Source organism: Pseudophryne corroboree, chromosome 2, assembly GCF_028390025.1.
Source record: "Pseudophryne corroboree isolate aPseCor3 chromosome 2, aPseCor3.hap2, whole genome shotgun sequence".
Lineage (NCBI taxonomy): Eukaryota > Metazoa > Chordata > Amphibia > Anura > Myobatrachidae > Pseudophryne > Pseudophryne corroboree.
This window is the reverse complement of record NC_086445.1, coordinates 423,270,033-423,289,022: the sequence shown is the minus strand read 5'-3', so window position 1 is coordinate 423,289,022 and position 18,990 is coordinate 423,270,033. Positions and strand designations below refer to the sequence as shown.

The 18,990-nt window shown below is 45.6% G+C and overlaps 1 protein-coding gene across 3 annotated transcripts in view; it reads right to left on the bottom strand.

Moving 5' to 3' along the window:
* The window catches only part of EGFL6 (EGF like domain multiple 6), a 475,748-nt gene that overhangs the window by 366,097 nt on the left and 90,661 nt on the right, over window positions 1–18,990 (bottom strand). For all 3 annotated transcript variants that reach the window (XM_063953516.1, XM_063953515.1, XM_063953514.1), the window contains exon 4: window positions 3,311–3,430. In XM_063953516.1, the coding sequence (XP_063809586.1) occupies window positions 3,311–3,430 (120 nt within the window). The remainder of the gene's footprint in view (window positions 1–3,310; window positions 3,431–18,990) is intronic.

Here is an 18,990-nt window from a genome sequence, read left to right as displayed (position 1 = left end):
CTTAAGCCAGTCAGCGGAACGCAGGAGGTGACTGGCTGTTTCCTCAGCCAATCACCTCCTGTAGTCTCCATTCAATCACAGCCTGCAGCATCTCCCGCTTTGAATCCTGCTCCCCGCCAGCACATGAATATGTGCTGCAGGGCTGACAGACTGGCCCCGCTCATCCGGCTCCACCTCCGCTCTGCCGCCAGCACCCTCCTCTGCGACTGGGAGTACAGCTCCGGATCTGCCCGCCGCCACCCCCCTACCCGGGACCCGCTCAACGCCCCACTGAGACCCGACAATCACCTTTCAGCTCCCTGAGAGGGCAGTGTAAGCAGCAGGAGCCGCCCGGGCTGCGCAGCTCCCGCAGCTCCCGCTGTAGGTAAGCAGTAGACAGTGCTGCGTCGCCCCGTTTCATCTGGAGTAGCTGGTGCATTTGCGGGATGTCCAGGGGCTGCAAGCTCCGCGTGTGCAATGTGAGGCCGCCCAGAGTGTCAGGGTCTGACCTCGGGCAGTGGGAGCCGGGCACGCAGGGAGATAGAATGTAAGGTTCGGGGGCCTGACTTCGGACGGCAGATGTAAATGACCAGTATGCAGGGCCAGGAGGCAGACTGCATGAAGGGGCTGTTTGACACATGTGGCACCGGCCCCAGCAGCGACTCACTGACACCATTTTTCTGACAGCACAGTGCATCCTGAAGGAGCTATCTGTGAAATCGCAACCAGAGGCTGGCAAGAAGGAGCTCCTCCAATCACTTCCCCTGGCGGGCTGGCCACTGCTAAATATACCAGTAATCAGTACAACTGTGCAGTGACACTGACTTTCCCATTGCACCTGGAGCTCCACTACTTTGACACAGTTGTAACTGATTGTCGGTATATTTAGCAGTAGCCAGCCCGTCAGAGGAAGCGATTGGACGAGCTTCTTGCCAGAGAACAGCCTCTGCTTGCGATTTCATATAGAGCTCCTCCAGGCTGCGGTCACTACAGGTGCCGGCTGGCTACTTGTGCCAGTGCACTCACTGCACTGTGCTGTCAGAAAAAATGGTGTCAGTAAGTCGCTGCTGGGGGTGGAGCCACATGTGTCAAATGGCCCCTTTGTGCAACTGGAAGTCATAAGTGGTTACTGCAATGTGCCTCAATGCTCTACCAGGTGCATTGTGTATAATAACATGTTCTACCTGGCGCAATGTGTATGATAACTTGCTCTACCTAGCGGCAATGTGTATGATAACGTGTTCTACCTGGCGCAATGTGTATAACGTGTTCTACCTGGCGCAATGTGTATGATCACGTGCTCTACCTGGCGCAATGTGTATAATAATGTGCTGTATCGGGCACATTGTGTATAACGTGTTCTACCTGGCGCATTGTGTATAGCGTGTTCTACCTGGCGCAATGTGTTTGATAACGTGCTCTACCTGGCATAATGTGTATAACGTGCTCTACCTGGTGCAATTTCTATAAGTCCTCTACCTGGAGCAAAGTGTATGACGTGCTGTACCTGGTGCAAAGTGTATGACGTGCTGTACCTGGAGCAAAGTGTATGACGTGCTGTACCTGGAGCAAAGTGTATGACGTGCTGTACCTGGAGCAAAGTGTATGACGGGCTGTACCTGGTGCAAAGTATATGACGTGCTGTACCTGGTGCAAAGTGTATGACGTGCTGTACCTGGTGCAAAGTGTATGACGTGCTGTACCTGGTGCAAAGTGTATGACGTGCTCTACCTGGTGCAAAGTGTAGCACGTGCTCTACCTGGCGCAGTGTGCATAGGAGGTTCTACCTGGTGCAATGTGTATAAGCGGCACTACTGTGTGGTGTAATGTGAATTGACACTATTATGTGGCCACGCCCCTTCCCTATGAAGCCACGCTCCTAAAATTTTGCGGCGCGCCTAGGGCGCGCTCTACCTATAGTTTTTGGTCTGCGTGGTGTAACACCAATTCACTTTCTGCCTAAGGGCACCAAAATGTCTAGTTACAGCTCTGGTGCAGGGTGTCCTGCATGCTATTCAGCCCAGCAGCACTGTCACCCCCCATCCCCCATCTTGCAACACTTTTGTAGTGTCCAAACAAGATTAAAATTAATAAGAACCTTCATTCCGATGGGACCCAGAAAAAGACCGGTAAAAAGTGAGGGGTCCCTGGGACCCACTTTTTTTTTTGGCTCACTGGGTATTGAAATGTGTGGTGGGAAATGTAGTGTAGCACAGGCAGCAATACTTACACCTGTGCCTGCCCACAGGTGGTGCGATATGTGCATATTACCAAAGGTGACTACTATCATGCAACCAAAATGTGTTTGTGAGGGCGGGGGCATAATATATATATATATATATATATATATATATATGTGAAGAGGGGAGGGACATTGAGGTTGCCGAAGGTAGGCAGTACTAAGACCATCATGGTGCTAGACATACCACCTTTACAGACCATTCCTCAAAGCACTGGTTATGCCCTCCACATCATTAGACACACCCCCGTGGTGCAGGTCCCACTCCGTTTGGTGGCACACTATAGGCCCTTCATAAATTTCAGCTCCAGGCCCATGTGGACCTTAATCTGGCACTGCTAATCAGTAGTCTTCTCAAACTATGTACCACATATATCTTTACAAACAGTATTGTTAAGACCCATACACACTCGGCGATTTTGAGCTGAAAGCAGATCACTTTTGGTGTTTTGAGCTGCTTTCAGCTCAAAGCCACCCAGTGTGTATGCCCCGGCGATGAGCGCTTGTGCGCGCTCACGCTTCATCGCCAGTGGCCGCCGTTCATCTACTGATATTACTAGTAGGTGAACGGCGGGGTGAGCGGCTTTCCGTAGTGTCCTGCTATGGAAAGCCGCTCACCCCCCCCCCCCCCCCCTGACATCGCTGGGCAGGGGGGGAAATCGCTCAGTGTGTATGCACTGAGCGATTTTCAGCCCAGCGATGTCAGCGATCATCGCTGTGCATACACGCTGGGCAAAAACGCCCTGTGTGTATGCACCTTTAGCTTAACTTTCCATCATACTTATAAAACACTGAAACCAGGGCCATAAGTAGGTGCGTGCGGAGGGGGTACCGCACATAGCGCTGCAGGGTACGAGGTGCCATTGGCAGCACTTGTCCATTATCTGTAAAATGCAGACAACTCAGGTCATCAAATTTGGTCATTATTAAAGGTATTCCACATTTTGGTTTACAGGCTTCCTGTGGCTTCACACCTAGTTTTATATATGAGGTATCTTGAGGATATAAACCTAATCTACAGACATAAACAGCAACCAGCCCTGGAAATAATGAAACACAACTACATATATCTTCACTGTTTATATAACTTACTTGAACATGAGCCATCTGGCATCAGCATGTAGCCGTTCAGACAATAGCACTTGTAGCTGCCGTGGGTGTTCATACACCGATGCTCACAGGGACGTGGCTTCAGACCACATTCATTTAAATCTGCAAAAAACATTTTATTCAGAAATATGCGGACACATAGATTGCAGTGGTTATATGTATTGCCAAGGGAAAGAGTTTGGCTTGGAAAATTAAGTGAGGTTATTTGTAGTTCATGCGCCTCACTAGGACTTGCTATAACCTTACTCTGAGACCAGAGAATATAGCAGATAATTAATAGGAAACAAGCGGCACAATGGGATATAACGTAATATGTACAATATAACTACGCTGATAAGGATGTAACACATTCATAAATAGGGACTCAGAGGGAGACTTATTTGGAAAATAAGATTATGGCTTTAGAAGAGTATTATATATATATATATATATATATATATATATATATACACATACACAGTATATAAACAGAGGAAGGTGAAAGTTTAAATCTATGATTAGATTTGTGAAAAAGACAGCAAATGCAGACATACTGTATATGGATGTACAACACATATCTACGTAATCCCCCAACACTTATCTACCTAATCTACACACTTGATTGATCCCAGGTGATCGGTTAAAGCGCTCCCAATCAGCTGGGCACGTGTGTGTAGCCAGCTGTATCCCTGTGACCTCCTGTGAGGCTGGGGCAGGTGGTGGTGGTGGTGGTGGTGGTGGTGGGGGGGCGGTTTGTGGGACGGAGCTTGATGGTGCAATTTGCATTGCCATGGCCTTTCAGCCCGTAGGGTGGTGTGAATCACATAACAATGCCCCTTGCACTTGCCACTTGAACCATCCGTTCAGGATTTGTCAGAGGGAAGGTCCAGAAGGATGGTACAACTCCGTTACAGTTTTTGAAATATCTGCTGGAAAATAATTCCCGTTTTGGGAGCTTTGTGGGTCCACCAGGAAATGCACATGGTGGAAATACTTGAAATGTTACATACACTCCAACTATTATTTGCTGGTTCCAGTCTCAATTATGTTTTAAATCAATGCATAACATGTACCGTATAATTACTGTACAGTTTAATGTACAGAATAAAATGTAGGAAGTTGAAAAAAATTAATACTTCTGAAAGTATCTGGCAGATTTGCCTACTCTGAAAATTTGGGTGCCTCAAAAATATGTTGCCATCTGACAATAGATGGTGCAGAAATGATTCATTACTGGTTTAAACATAAGGGTATTTTAAAATAAATTTTAATGGTATAAAAAATAATCTGTAATGTAAAAGTAATTTCCAATATTTTTCAGTACAACATTTGCAAAGTGATTTACCAAGCACGATTCACTGTAATTGGAGAATCTTGAAATTTTGCTAATTTTTATTATTAGGACTACATGCAAATAATATTTTCTATGCCGGACAACTGTATGATAAAAATATGTTGCCAGATTAAAATACAGTATTACAATGAATGTATATGGTACAAAAGTCTGTTCAGAAAGGTAAAGCTTTTTAATGATGGATCACCAGTCAGCATAACATTCCTTTGTACTGCCAGGCAATCCTTACAGTTTGTAGAAATATTTTCAATTTAAATTTAATTTAATTTAAGACTGGAGGCAGGGCGGCTTCTAGACAATTTGGCTCCTAGTGTGAACACTAAAAAATGTCGGATTTGGCCGCTCCCGGTGTCCTGTCCTGCTGCTGCTGCTTTCAGCAGCGGGGGGAGCTGTCAGCGGCACTGGCAGGAAGGAAGCTGTCAGTGGTGGCGGGCGCAGGGAGGAGGTGATGTCTGCGGCCCAGGGGGGGGGGAGACAACGACAGCGGAGGAGTCGGAGCAGACGGGGGAGGAGAGGAGGAGACGGGGGGAGCAGCAGCTGCAGCAACGTTTCAACTGGAGGCTCACGGCAGTGTCCACCCGGCTCCGGCAAGCGGGACCTCAGTTGCTGGAGCCGGGTGGACACTGCCGCTGGGTTCCTGCTCTCCCCGCTGCTCCCCCCGTCTCCTGCTCTCAGCTCACTCGTCTCAATCCGACTTTTTTAAAAGTCATATTGAGATTGTCGGAAACAGGGCTAAAACCTGTCGGGTTTGGCTCCGCTTCCGACAATGCACGCTTATCGGTGGCTGAAGCCGCCGATCAATGTGCATTCTGACAGAATTCTGACAAGTCGGGTTTCCGGACTTGTTGGAATAAATGGGGCCGTAATGAATAGGTCGGAAACCCTTTCCGACCTAAAACGGTCGGAAACTGCCGTCTTTCCGACAGACGGCAGCTTCCGACAGTTATTGAATATACCCCTTAGTCAGTTAGTAGGTACTAACCATAGCATCCCGGGAACACCGCACAAGACATGCAGTTCTGGAGATGCTCTGACCCAGTCATCTGGCTGGCCATCACAATCTGGCCCTTGTCAAAGTCACTCAGATCCCTACACTGGCCCATTTTTCCTTACACTTGCCCACATCAAATTCAAGAACTAACTGTTCACTTGCTACCTGAAGTATCTCACTCATTGTAATGAGATAATCAATTTTATTCACTTAACCTGACAGTAGATTTAAAAGCTATGGGTGTGTATGTTCTTTAAAAGAATTCATGTTTGCTTATTCTTTACATTGTGGGACAACAATTTACTGAACCATACATTTTTTTTTTTATCTCTAGCAATATCTAAATTGATTGCTTGATCATAACGTCCAACTGTTTCAATTTTGGTAGGCCAATGGAAATTGAAAGGGAAGGAACTTCACACAAAAGTAGATATGGTAGGTGGATCAAGGCAGAGTTAGAGTTAATTGGGACAGAGTTGGACAAGTAAGTGATGTGATTTATTTTGTCCCAATTTTATGTGTCAGGTATGGCTTAGTGTTGTCAAACAACACATGAAACAGCTATAACAGTACCAAAATTTCTCAAAAACTGTTGTAAAAAGATGCATCACATTCACATACAGTAGGAGGTGTCCCTAGCCTTGCTTTTATATGACCTTCTAATTCCTTCCCGAATTATGAGTTCAAAGGAACATTTTCATTAAGGACTTAATATTTGCGCCTGCTCTAAGCTGGTAGAGAATGCTTAATGTCCTATACTGTTGATACCTGATACCACTTCTTCCCCTTAATGAAGGATAATACATTTACCCCTTTATGCTTTACTGGTCACAAATGGGCATCATTTACAAAGCAATGATTCCAAAACTTGGTTCTCAAGAACCCCTAATAGTTCATGTTTTCCAGATCAACTGGCAGTTGCATTTTTAAAATACACAGGTGTCCTGGAAAACGTCAACCATTAGGGGCTCTTGAAGACCGATTTTGGGAATGACTGACTTACAGTATCCTCCAAATAGTTGAACTAAAAAAATAATGTACCTACATACATATGATGAGTCAAAGGTCTCATATAAGTGGAATGTGTGTGTGAGTTAAGCATTGTAGTTCATTGATAAAATGTAATTTGACCTTTTCGGGATTTTGACCATCGATCAATGGTTGTCGGTATTTTGAACGTCAGGATTTTGATTGTACATAAATTGACGTGACATGACGGCTTGTACATAATGCACAGAATAATACAGATCAACAATAGGGTATATGAAAGGGTAGTGGACAAGTGGAATAGCCTTCCATCAGAGGTGGTAGAGGCTAAGACACTAGAGCAATTTAAACATGCATGGGATCGACAAAGTTATCCGTACAAAGAAATAAGGATTAAATTAGGTTTGACGGGCCATGTGGTTCTAATAGCTGGGGTGGTCACACCCAGACAGGCACACTGATGAGTACATTGGGAAAAAATGAAATAGTGAACAAGGTAAAAACTGAGAATTTGTATTTTCATAAGTGATTTTTTTATGGTGTGTGTTAAAGTAATGTATTTTTATGGAGATACCACATGCCACTTACCTCCACCATGTGGCTTCTCCAATGAGTAGCTAGTGTCAGATGCTAGCAACTCTGCATTTCATGCATATTTTTGAGCATGCAGTATGTGATTTGGATGTTTACTAGCATGCTTTATCTTACTCTTATTTATATAGGACACTCATGTTAGGATAGTATCTGACAGTTCTTTTCTTTGAATGAGGAGATCTATAGAGTGGAGAGAGATAAAGTACCAGCCAATCAACTCCTAACTGTCATGTTACAGGCTGTGTTTGAAAACTGACAGGAGCCGATTGGTTGGTAGTTTATCTCTCCCCACTGTATCACTTTCTAAGGTTTAGTACATCTGCAGCTAAGCCTGCTAATATTAAAAAAATGATAAATTATCCAATTTTGTGTCATCTGTAACATGTGTTTTCCTTTTAAGCACCAAGGGGAAAACACCACTTAAAAATGTGTGCTCATTTACCAGGAATGTCTTCATTACTCCTGCAATTTACAGCAGGTTACAAGAGGTTACAGCTTGCAAGTGATCTCTTGCTTTTAACACGCAGATGTTATTGTGTAATATACAGACACATATAACAATAAAGATATTTGTTGTATTGTTCAACAAGAAACAAGATTGCTTGATAGATAATCATATTACTGACTCGAGCAGATTAAAAAGAGAGAATACTGTGAAGCCTTCTTTCACGATAACCAGAGGTGCTCAGTAGGTGACCAGCTGCTCCTGGCTGTTGTAGAGAGAAGCCTGTAAACCATACTTGCCTACTCTCCCGGAATGGCCGGGAGGCTCACGAAAATCGGGTGGCCTTTCCGGTCCCCCTGAAGAACAGGCAAGTTTCCCCGAAGTTGTAGGTACCCCCCTGCCCGGCCAACCACTTAGTGAGTAAAGTGGGCGGTCTAGGCAGTTGATGACGCGATTCTCGCTAAATCACGTCATCATAGCCACACCCCGTGTAGTATAATGCTGATAATCTCGGCATTGCAGAGCGGGAGGCGTGGCTACAATGACGTGATTGCAGTAACCACGCCCCATTCTGCCTCCACCCCGCCTCCTCAATGCGCCATACCTCTGCTCTGCCCCCCTGCTGAGCTGACCTGGCTGCTCGCTTCCAGGGCAGAGCAGCCAGGATGTCGGCAGCTATGCTGTAAACTAGCAATCCTGGAACTGCAATTAGTGCAGGGCCGTCTTTTTGTATGGGCTCAAAGGGCAGTTGCCCAAGGGCCCCAGTAGTATTAGGGCCCTATGCTGATAGCTGAGGGTCCCCTTTTCCCAGGGGTACCAGATTTTTTTAAATCAGCCCTGGGGAACCGGAGATGTCTGACAGTGGTCCCCATCTGACCCTGTTAATTGCTCTTCCCAGCCAGATATTTCGGGTTCTGTCTTACTTAGAGTTTTTTCTGAGGATATACTCCAAAATCTGGGACTATCCCCTTTTGGTAGACACTGGCAGCTTATCTCTACTATGCCCAGAACCAGAGATATCAGCCTTCCAGCAGCTGGACCATGCTCTAGGTCCATGCGCCTGGCTTGCAGTTTTATATTTCATTAGTGGATTACTCTGGCCCCTGAACTCTGATCACCAAGTCCCCAGTGCCTCCTGAAAGGCGGGACTATCTAGTTGTTTATCCCATTGAAAGCTAAGAAACCTATATCCAGGAACTGGAGATATCTGCAGTCAAGCAAGCTGCCCTCCCACCAGAAAATTATGAATATTAAGCTCACTCCACTATCCATCCCTCCACTGCATATTAAACATGAGCTACCACCCCAGGGGGTGCTTTCATTCAGCCCAATGCCCCCTTCTACAGTTTAGTGTTCTCACTCCCGCCCTATCTCCCATCATCTGTGCAGTAAAGGAGTAATTAGCAGAAATTACTGCTCCAGGTCCTATATTCTGAGCAGAAGTCAGAACACCCCCTACTGCCCGCAGGACATCAAAGCTGACGCTAATAGCACTACCCACCCCTATCACTGGAGCATGGGTAGGGGCCCTGTGCATTGCTTTGCCCTGGGGTCCGCACTGTTGTTAAGAAGGCCCTGACTTAGTGTTAATCTTTTAGCAGACGTGGCAAGTACAATGAAAAAAGTACTCACCTAATTTGCCATGTAAATTTTGCCTTGGTGCACTACAGGCCCCAGTGTGCCCTAACTGGCAAGGCATGCTGGCACTTCAAGTTCCTCAAGCATTATCATGCTCTGGCAGCCATGGGTATGCTGGAGCCTGTAGCACTACAAGTGTCAGCATGCTCATCCAATCAAATTACATGGATTAAATGGTAGCTATCTTTCCTTGCTACCACCTAATACTTTTTTAATAAGCAAATCAAATCAAAAAGAACAATCATTTGTCAGTGGAAAGGCATAATTCCCTTATTCTGCAAATATATTTGCTTGGAGCATGCCCAAAAACAAATGAGGTCTTCACATTTATTTCTTTTGGCAGTAATGTCGACAAACACAGATAGCAATCAAGAATAATTCCGAAATATGAGTCTCTGAAGTTAAAAGTTCCTGAGACATTATAATATACAATATATACATACAGCAGATCAAAATAGTGTTCCATTTCTGACAATAACCAGAGTTTTAGAATCGTACTACTGTAATTCAACATTATTTTCTGATACATTTTAATGAATGGATGGGAGGATCAAGAAAATGTTTTCCTTTCATTAAAAGGGATTTCCCACTTTTAAAATGTATAAAAGGCAACGAGCCCTAAATACTATGAAAATGGTATGTTTTCACAGGATTAAGGGCGTACGTCTATTTACCCAGGACAACAGCAGTAACTATACCACCAGCGGGTACTCCTAAGCCATTGCCATATCACAGTGGCAGTAGTAGAAAAACATGCTTTATTATTACAACACTTTTTTTTTCCATTTCAATTTACTTTGAGCCATCAATGACAGGTCATGTATGTGCAGAAGGTACTCCCAACTGTCTGCGGATGTGGTATTTCCTCAATGCTGGATGAATGATGCTCAACTGCTCTAGTGATTTATTTTTATAAATAGTACATTTATTGGCAAGCTGCTCAATCAGATTGACCAGATTTTCCAGAGTGACATTGGAGAAGCTAGGGGTGTCTCCAGGTAAGCTGGCTCTCAGATGCTGTAGGAGCCATTATCATGTGGCCTTACACTGGGTTACTAGACCCAGACATACTTGTAATTATTTATGGGGTGGGTTTGGGGTGTGGTGACCCCTATTTTGGTATTGCTGGGCTGCTTCAGGTTGGCACACCCTAACACTTTATTAACACTTATGTTTTTCCCTATAACATTGTATATATTTTTGTATTATTTTAATCACACTTCTCACTTACATAGCACTTATGTGCTTCTTAATAACCCTTACTAATTTTCACCTGTGTGCTGCCCTGGGGTGGCTGGCCTGTGCCGGCATGATGGGGTCCCAAACCCATACCTAGTGTTAGGGACCCCCAGTGACAGAGACGCCTTGCCGTTCGGCCTGGGGGCTTAATCCTATATCTGCAGATACATGCAACCAAGATCTCTGTATTATCTGATTATTATGTAGTGTTATTTTTCACTCAGTGTACATTAGGAATAGCAAAATGTTTTTGTTTTTTTTATTAAATAGCCCTCAAAAGAATTTTCTATGTCTGTGATGAGTGTTGATAGAAAATTAGACTTTTCAGACCTATTTGATAAAAAGGTCCCATTGTCTCTAATTGAATTGTCAGATATCCCAGAGACACATCAAAGATAAATGGCAGAAGTCTGGCCAGTATTTCAGCGATGGAACCCTGACAAATGCAGTTAATTATTTTACAGTTATAAAATAAAATTAAAGAATTATATGATAGAGAGGGACCCCACTAAACTACTATCATTAGGAATGGAGGAAATTTTGAGGAAATTAAGCTCAATATGATATTGCGAGGAAAAGACTAATTTGTAACATTGTAAGTATCAGATTAGTGTAGAAAGTTGTCCTCTATTATCATATTGGCAATTTCACTACAGGCTTCTGAAGAATAGAAAAAATAAATATTGTCCAGCAGATGGGTGCATGCCAATCCTAGTTTCCTACCTCCCAGCTCTTCATTCCTACCAATATTAGCTGTTTCCTATAATATTGTGATGGGATATGGCTGTATGATGGGATACCAGTATTCTATGTAGAAAAGAATCTAAAGTCTATAGTTAAGCTTGCATTTCAATGGGTCATCTGCATTTGCTTTAACTGACCCACGGCATCAGGTTTTTTTTTTTTTTTTACAGCCATCAAAATGAGTACACTGGTTAAGGGGCACAACTTTCCATCTGTCCTTACTTTAACCCTCCTGTCACTCATTTATCATTTTTGGGCTGTATACAACTATTTTGAAATTCTTATTAATGTCCATCATGAAATACTATGTAGTTTAAACTTTAGTACATATGTGCATATGTAAAAATGTTAATAATTAGAATTAGAAAGCTTAAACATGTACTAAAAGTACATTTTTCATCTTTATATATGAAGTTCAATAAATACAGTATATGGTACAATATTATTGAGAGCTCTACCGAATTTTAATGGCACAACAGCCTTTTAAAATGTATCAAAGGCACTGAGCCCGAAATACTATGAAAATGGTATATGTTCACAGGATTAAGGGCTGATGTCTATTTACCCTGGACATGGCTAGCTACCTGTTGTATTGATTTAAAGTTTTCCAAGGTGCTGTAAGGGGATGCGGTCAGCATTCCAACAACTGGGAGCCAGATGGTCTGAATCCCAACGGATACCACAGGTAAGTAAAGGTGGTTTGGATTAGGCACTAGGGGGTCTATTTACTAAGCTTTGGATTGAGATAAAATACCAGCCAATCAGCTTCTAACTGCCATATTAAAGACTGTGTTTGAAACTAGAACAACAACATGCAATATGTCGGGCGCTAGATTAGATACAGATGTGCCAATATGAATTTAGATAAAAAGACAATCAATTGGCTGCCTTCACAATGTGGACCTGGAAATCCACCTACAATATGTGAATAGACAAATAAGATAAATGAAGGCGCACAAAAAAATAAATTTGTCAGCTGCTGATTAAAGATTAAAATGAATGAAAAATTGGCTTTAAATAACCAAACTAAAACATAAGTAACACATGTATAACAGGGAACAGCATAGATGTTAATAGCTCCACACAGACTAGCAGATTCTTCAGTTAAAGCTGATTAGCATGTATATGCAACCAATGAAAGGGGATGAATGATGTTGCTTCTCACACACACAGTATGAGGTACTGAGAATTATACTTCACCCTTCCAGTGTATATATGAGCGCTCCTTTGTAATGCACAGTCCCGTGTATCCTCCTATGTGTCCCCCTGCTTGGTCTCTTGGAGCATGAGAGTCACAGTGCTGGGTGCAGGAGATGGGGGACTTTGGCTGTGTTCACGGGACACACACTTCGCAGCAGCTCTGTGAGACTTGGGAAAGCCTGTGTGTGTCGCGTGCCGTGACTTCCGGGTTCGGGCTTCCGGATTTTGCGTTCCAACTGCGGTCCACCTGTGTAGCAGTCATCTGACGCGTTTCTCCGCCCTTGTGAACTCGGCAGCGGCAATGTTGAACGGTCAACCTGAGCCAATGAGCAATGAACTGCTTAGAAGCAGGACATCCAATTTTGGTAGCATCATAAAGGACAAACAGAGAGTCAGACTACCTGTGACAAGCCATCCTTCTGACGTAAATCCTCAAAGCCCTCACCACGTCCAAGGACTTTGAAGCAACTGACGGATCCGACAGTAACAGAACCTCTATCCACTGATTAATGTGAAAGGCCGAAACCACCTTCGGCAAAAACTGTGGCGAGTACTGAGTTCCGCTCTGTACTCATGAAATATCAAATAGGGGCTCTTACAAGATAGGGCCTCCAATTCTGACACACGCCTAGCAGAGGCCAGAGCCAGCAGCATGACCGTCTTCCAGGTAAGATATTTCAAGTCCACCTTGTGTAAAGGTTCAAACCAGTCTGACTGGAGAAAAGTCAAGACCACAGAGAGATCCCATGGAGACGTGGGAGGGACAAAGGGGGTAATTCAGACCTGATCGCTCGCTAGCGTTTTCTGCAAAGCTGTGATCAGGTAGGAACTGCGCATGTGTATGCACCGCAATGCGCAGGCGCGTCACACAGGTACAAAACTGTTAGTTGCTCTGCGGTGGGTTTGTGCGACGAATCCATTCGCATGTGCGATCGCAAGGTGATTGATAGGAAGAAGGCATTTGTGGGTGGCAACTGACCGTTTTCAGGGATTGGTTGTAAAAACGCAGGCGTTCCCAAGCGTTTGCAGAGTGGATGTCTGACATCAATTCCGGTCCCGGACAGGCTGAAGTGATCGCAGCGGCTGAGTAAGTCCTGGGCTACACAGAAACTGCACAGCTAAAATACACTCCCCGATGGGCGGCGACTATGTGAACGCAAGACTGCAAAAAACAGCTAGCGAGCGATCAGGTCTGAATTACCCTCAAAGGGCGGCTGAATACGAAGAACACCCTTCAGCAAAGACGTTATTTTCGGTAGAACCGCCAATTGTTTCTGGTAGAAGATGGAGAGAGACGAGATCTGAACCTTGATAGAGACTAACCATAGGTCCAAATCCACTCCTGCTTGCAGGAAGAGCAGAAACCGGCCAAGTTGAAACTCTACAGGAGGATATTTTCTACCCTCACACCAAGAAACGTACTTCTTCCAGATGCAGTTGTAATGTTTTGACGTAACCACCTTACAGGCCTGGACCATAATGGAAACAACCTTAGGTGGGAGACCTTTTCTGGCTAGAATCTCCCTCTCAACTTCCAAGCCGTCAAACGTAGCCGCAGTAAGTCTGGATAGACGAACGGTCCTTGTAGCAGAAGGTCCTTGTGAAGCGGCAAAGGCCAGGGTTCCTCCAGAGACAGGGTCAGGAGGTCTGCGTACCAGGTCCGTAGAGGCCAATCCCGGGCAATTAGAATTGCCTGAACTGTTTCCTTTTTGAGTCTTTTTAGAACTCTTGGAATGAGAGGGATTGGAGGAAACAGGTATACGAACTGGTATGACCACGGCGCCGTCAGAGCCTCCACTGCTGCAGCCTGCAGATCCCTCGTTCTGGAACAGTAATAGCGAAGCTTCTTGTTGAGACGAGAAGCCATGAAGTCTATCTGCGGACAGCCCCACCGGTGAACCAGTTGTTGAAACACCTGAGGGTGAAGGCCCCATTCCCCCGGATGGAGGTCATGGCTGCTGAGGAAGTTCGCCTCCCAGTTGTTCACTTCTGGAATGAATATGGCTGAGATGGCCCTTGCGTTTGCCTCCACCCAGAATAGTATCTGAGACACTTCTCGCGTTGCGGCCCTGCTTTTTGTTCCTCCTTGCCGGTTTATGTACGCCACCACCATGGCGTTGTCTGACTGTACTTGGATGGCATGATTTCGAAGAAAATAGGAGGCCTGTAGAGGAGCATTGTAAATCGCCCTGAGTTCCAGAACATTGATCAGGAGTGTGGATTCCTGTCTCAACCACTTGCCCTGGAACTGAACCCCCTGGGTCACAGCGCCCCAACCTCGGAGGCTGGCATCCGTTGTCAGTAGAGTCCAAGAATGTGTACTGAAACTCCGACCCTCCACAAGGTGAGAGACGTGTAGCCACCATAACAGGGAGATCCGTCCTTTTGGTGACAGAGTTACACTCTGGTACATGTGCAGGTGAGACCCTGACCACTTGTCCAGTAATGTCCAGCTGGAATGGACGGGCATGAAATCTGCCGTACTGGATTGCCTCATATGAGGCTACCATCTTGCCTAGTAGGCAGATGCAGAGATGAATTAAGATCTTGCGGGGCTTGAGCACCGAGCGGACCATAGCCTGGATAGTCAAGGCCTTGTCCACTGGAAGGAATACCTTCTGAGACACCGTGTCCACTATCATTCCCAGGAATTGAAATCTTTTGTGTCCAGGTGAGACTTCTTGAAATTTAGGATCCACCCATGGTCCGTAAGAAGGCGAGTAGTCAAGTTGATGCTGTGTAGCAGACATTCCCTGGACACCGCTTTTATCAGGAGATCGTCCAAATAGAGGACTATGTTGACCCCCATCTTGCATAACTGTAGCATCATCTCCGCAATGACTTTTGTGAATACCCCTGGGGCTGTGGAAAGACCAAAGGGTAAGGCCTGAAACTGGAAGTGGTGGTCCAGTATAGCAAACCGGAGGTAAGCCTGATGAGGAGGCCATATGGGGATATGTAGGTAAGCATCCTTGACATCAAGGGATACTAGGAACTCCCCCTCCTCCAGACCGGAGACCACCACCCTCAAGGACTCCATCTTGAATTTGAACACTCGTAGATATGGGTTCAAAGATTTGAGGTTCAAGATGGGCTGTACCAAACCGTCCGGTTTTGGTATAACAAAAAGGTTGGTGTAAAAACTCCTGCTGTGCAACGGAGGAAGTACTGAGACAACAACTCCCGTTTGTAGCAGTTTTTGAATGGCGTCCTGTAAGTTATCCCTTGCTACGGGTGAAGCTGGTAAGCTGGACTTGAAGAATCCGAGAGGAGGAGGTGCTTGAAATTCTAACCAGTACCCTTGAGATATGAGGTCCCTCACCCAAGGATCCCGGCAGGAGGCGAGCACCTACCTGAAAGTCGCCCTACTGCTGGGGCCAACCATCATGCGGAGGACTTCGTGGAAGAGGATCCGGAGGCCTAGTCCAGAGATCCAGTAGCCGCTGGTTTACGGGACTTACCGCGGCATCCTCTACCAGCATTTGAGGTGCCTCTGGCCCTGCCTCTGAATCTGGCCACACGAAAGGACTGCAGAGAGGGCCCAGGGTAGGGACTTCTAGCAGGAGGTGCAGCTGTGGGCAGATAGGTAGACTTACCAGCTGTCGCCTGAGAAATCCACTTGTTCAGTTCTTCCCCAAACAAGGCACCTCCTGTAAAAGGAAGATTCTCCATGCCTTTCTTAGAGTCAGCATCCGCTAACCATTGTCGCAGCCATAGAGCTTTGCGAGCCAAGACTGCCATAGCATAGGTATGGCCATTGATAAGACAATTCTTTAACGGCCTCACTCACAAAATGTGCAGCATCCTGAATATGATGTAGCAGTGTAATGATCTCCTCTTAAGGTAGGGAGTCAAACCCATTTATTATATTATCAGACCATTATGCCATGGCTCTGGAAATCCAGCCGCATGCTATAGTGGGCCTTTGAGCTACGCCCACCGCACTATAGATTGATTTGAGTGTAGTCTCAATCTTGCAGTCAGCTGGATCTTTGAGAGAGATAGCCCCAGGTACAGGCAGTACAAATTTTTATGACAGCCTGGACATAGCAGTATCCACGGACGGGGGAGTTCCCCATACTTTCATATCCTCAGGGGGGAAAGGAAAGGAATTTAATAACCGTTGGGGAATCCTGAATTTCTCCATTGATCCATGCCTCCCTAGAAAGGGAGTTTAATTCCTTAGCTATAGGAAAAGTGGCCGAGGATTTTGGTTTTACATTGAAAAACAATTCCTCTTCTGGTTCTGTCTCCGTATCCGGTATGTTGAGGACCTCCCTAATAGCATAAATCAGGGCCTCAACCCCCGAGGACAGAGAATTATCATCCTCAATGTCACCCTCTCCTTCATCCAGGTCTGGTAATTCAGTCTCAGAGTCAGACTGGAGTACTTGTGGGAGCGTGCCTTTATGAGAAACCAACAGAGGGGGCTGAGGAGCATGTCTCTGGTCAGCAGCCTTAACAAAAAGATAATCTACAGATTGTTTAAGGGTCTGCCTTTCCTGTCTGACAGTAGCTAACTCTGTATTAATAGTATTAATCATGCCTTTGAATGAGTCTAACCATTCAGGTTTCTGCAGACTACTACCCCGAGAGGGTAGAGAACACTGGTTACACAAGAGAGACCCTTCTAGTGAAGGTGTAAACCTATTGTTACATGAAGGGGACACAGTCTTTTTCCCAGACATTCTATTGCAGAAACACACAGAGTTATGTGAACAAACACATTGCAGTTATAACACAAATAGTGAGAAAGCAGAGCAACCCCAGGCAGCATGCATGGAGTGACACAGAGAGGATTGGGACCAGCAGACAATACCCAGACAAAGCAGCACTTCGCTGGGTATATTCAATATATATATCAATTTTGTATTACAGCAGTGTCACCACGGCTGATGTGCTCCCCCCGTTCTATAAAACGCCCTGGTACCAGTACAATTGGTGGTTCAGCTGGGTCTGTGGAGGAGCAGCTCCAACATGCAGCCTTTCAGTCAGCAGCAGCAGGAAATGGCGCATTTCACCTTCTGGTCCAGATCTCTGGGAAGCCCTGCCCCTTCAGTGGTACGCGGTCCCTTACTGTTTTATCCATAGATTGTAAGCCTGCAAGCAGGGCCTTCCTACCTCTATGTCTGTCTGTTTTTACCCAGTTTTGTTCTATTACTGTTGTTCTAATTGTAAAGCGCAACGGAATATGCTGCGCTATATAAGAAACTGTTAATAAATAAATAAATAAATAAATAATACTGGCTGTAAAGTTACCCCCTCTATGTAAAGGAAGGTTAAAAAAAAACAACTTATTTCAGCGCCAGTTTTGGGGTCAGCGGCAGGCACTGCAGATCGCAGCCCGTGACTGCCACGCCCTAATGCCGCCATTTGTCACTGGGGACCCGCTAACCGGGACCCCGGTGTGATCACTCACCGCACCTGCGCCTACTTCAGCATCTGTTAGGGGGTGGTGGCATGCTGCCGGCGTGTGCACACACAGTGTGGTATGTGAAACAGCGCCTCAGGAGCTTAATGTCCTGTCAGCTTGGATTACGAACCATTAACCCTAGGGAGGTTGGTTCGGTCCCCCCTAAGTCCCACGACGCAGGTAGACTGGTTGCCAACCAGTACTACCTGAAAATAATAGGATTTTAGTACCTACCGGTAAATCCTTTTCTCCTAGTCCGTAGAGGATGCTGGGGACTCCAAAAGGACCATGGGGTATAGACGAGATCCGCAGGAGCTTGGGCACACTGAAAAGACTTTAACTGGGTGTGAACTGGCTCCTACCTCTATGCAACTCCTCCAGACCTCAGTTATAGGAACTGTGCCCAGGAGAGACGGACATTTCGAGGAAAGGATTTTTGTTTAAACTAAGGGCTAGAGCATACCAGCCCACACCACAACATACCGTACAACCGGAGTAACAGTAAACCAGATAACAGTATGAAATAACTACAGCAACAAGCTGAAACAACAAATACACAACCCGTGTGTAAACTAATGCAGCCAGCAAGAATACACTGCAAATAATTGTCCGCATTGGGATGGGCGCCCAGCATCCTGTACGGACTAGGAGAAAAGGATTTACCGGTAGGTACTAAAATCCTATTTTCTCTTACGTCCTAGAGCATGCTGGGGACTCCAAAAGGACCATGGGGTCTATACCAAAGCTCCAACACGGGCGGGAGAGTGCGGACGACTCTGCAGCACCGATTGAGCAAACATGAGGTCCTCCTCAGCAAGGGTATCAAACTTGTAAAACTTAGCAAAGGTGTTTGAACCCGACCACGTAGCTGCTTGGCAAAGCTGAAGTGCCGAGACCCCTTGGGCAGCCACCCAAGATGAGCCCACCTTCCTGGTAGAATGGGCCTTCACTGATTTCGGCACCGGTAGCCCGGCCGAAGAATGAGCTTGCTGAATCGTACTACAAATCCAGCGTGCAATAGTCTGCTTCGAAGCAGGATGACCAATCTTGTTGGCATACAGGACAAACAGCGCCTGTT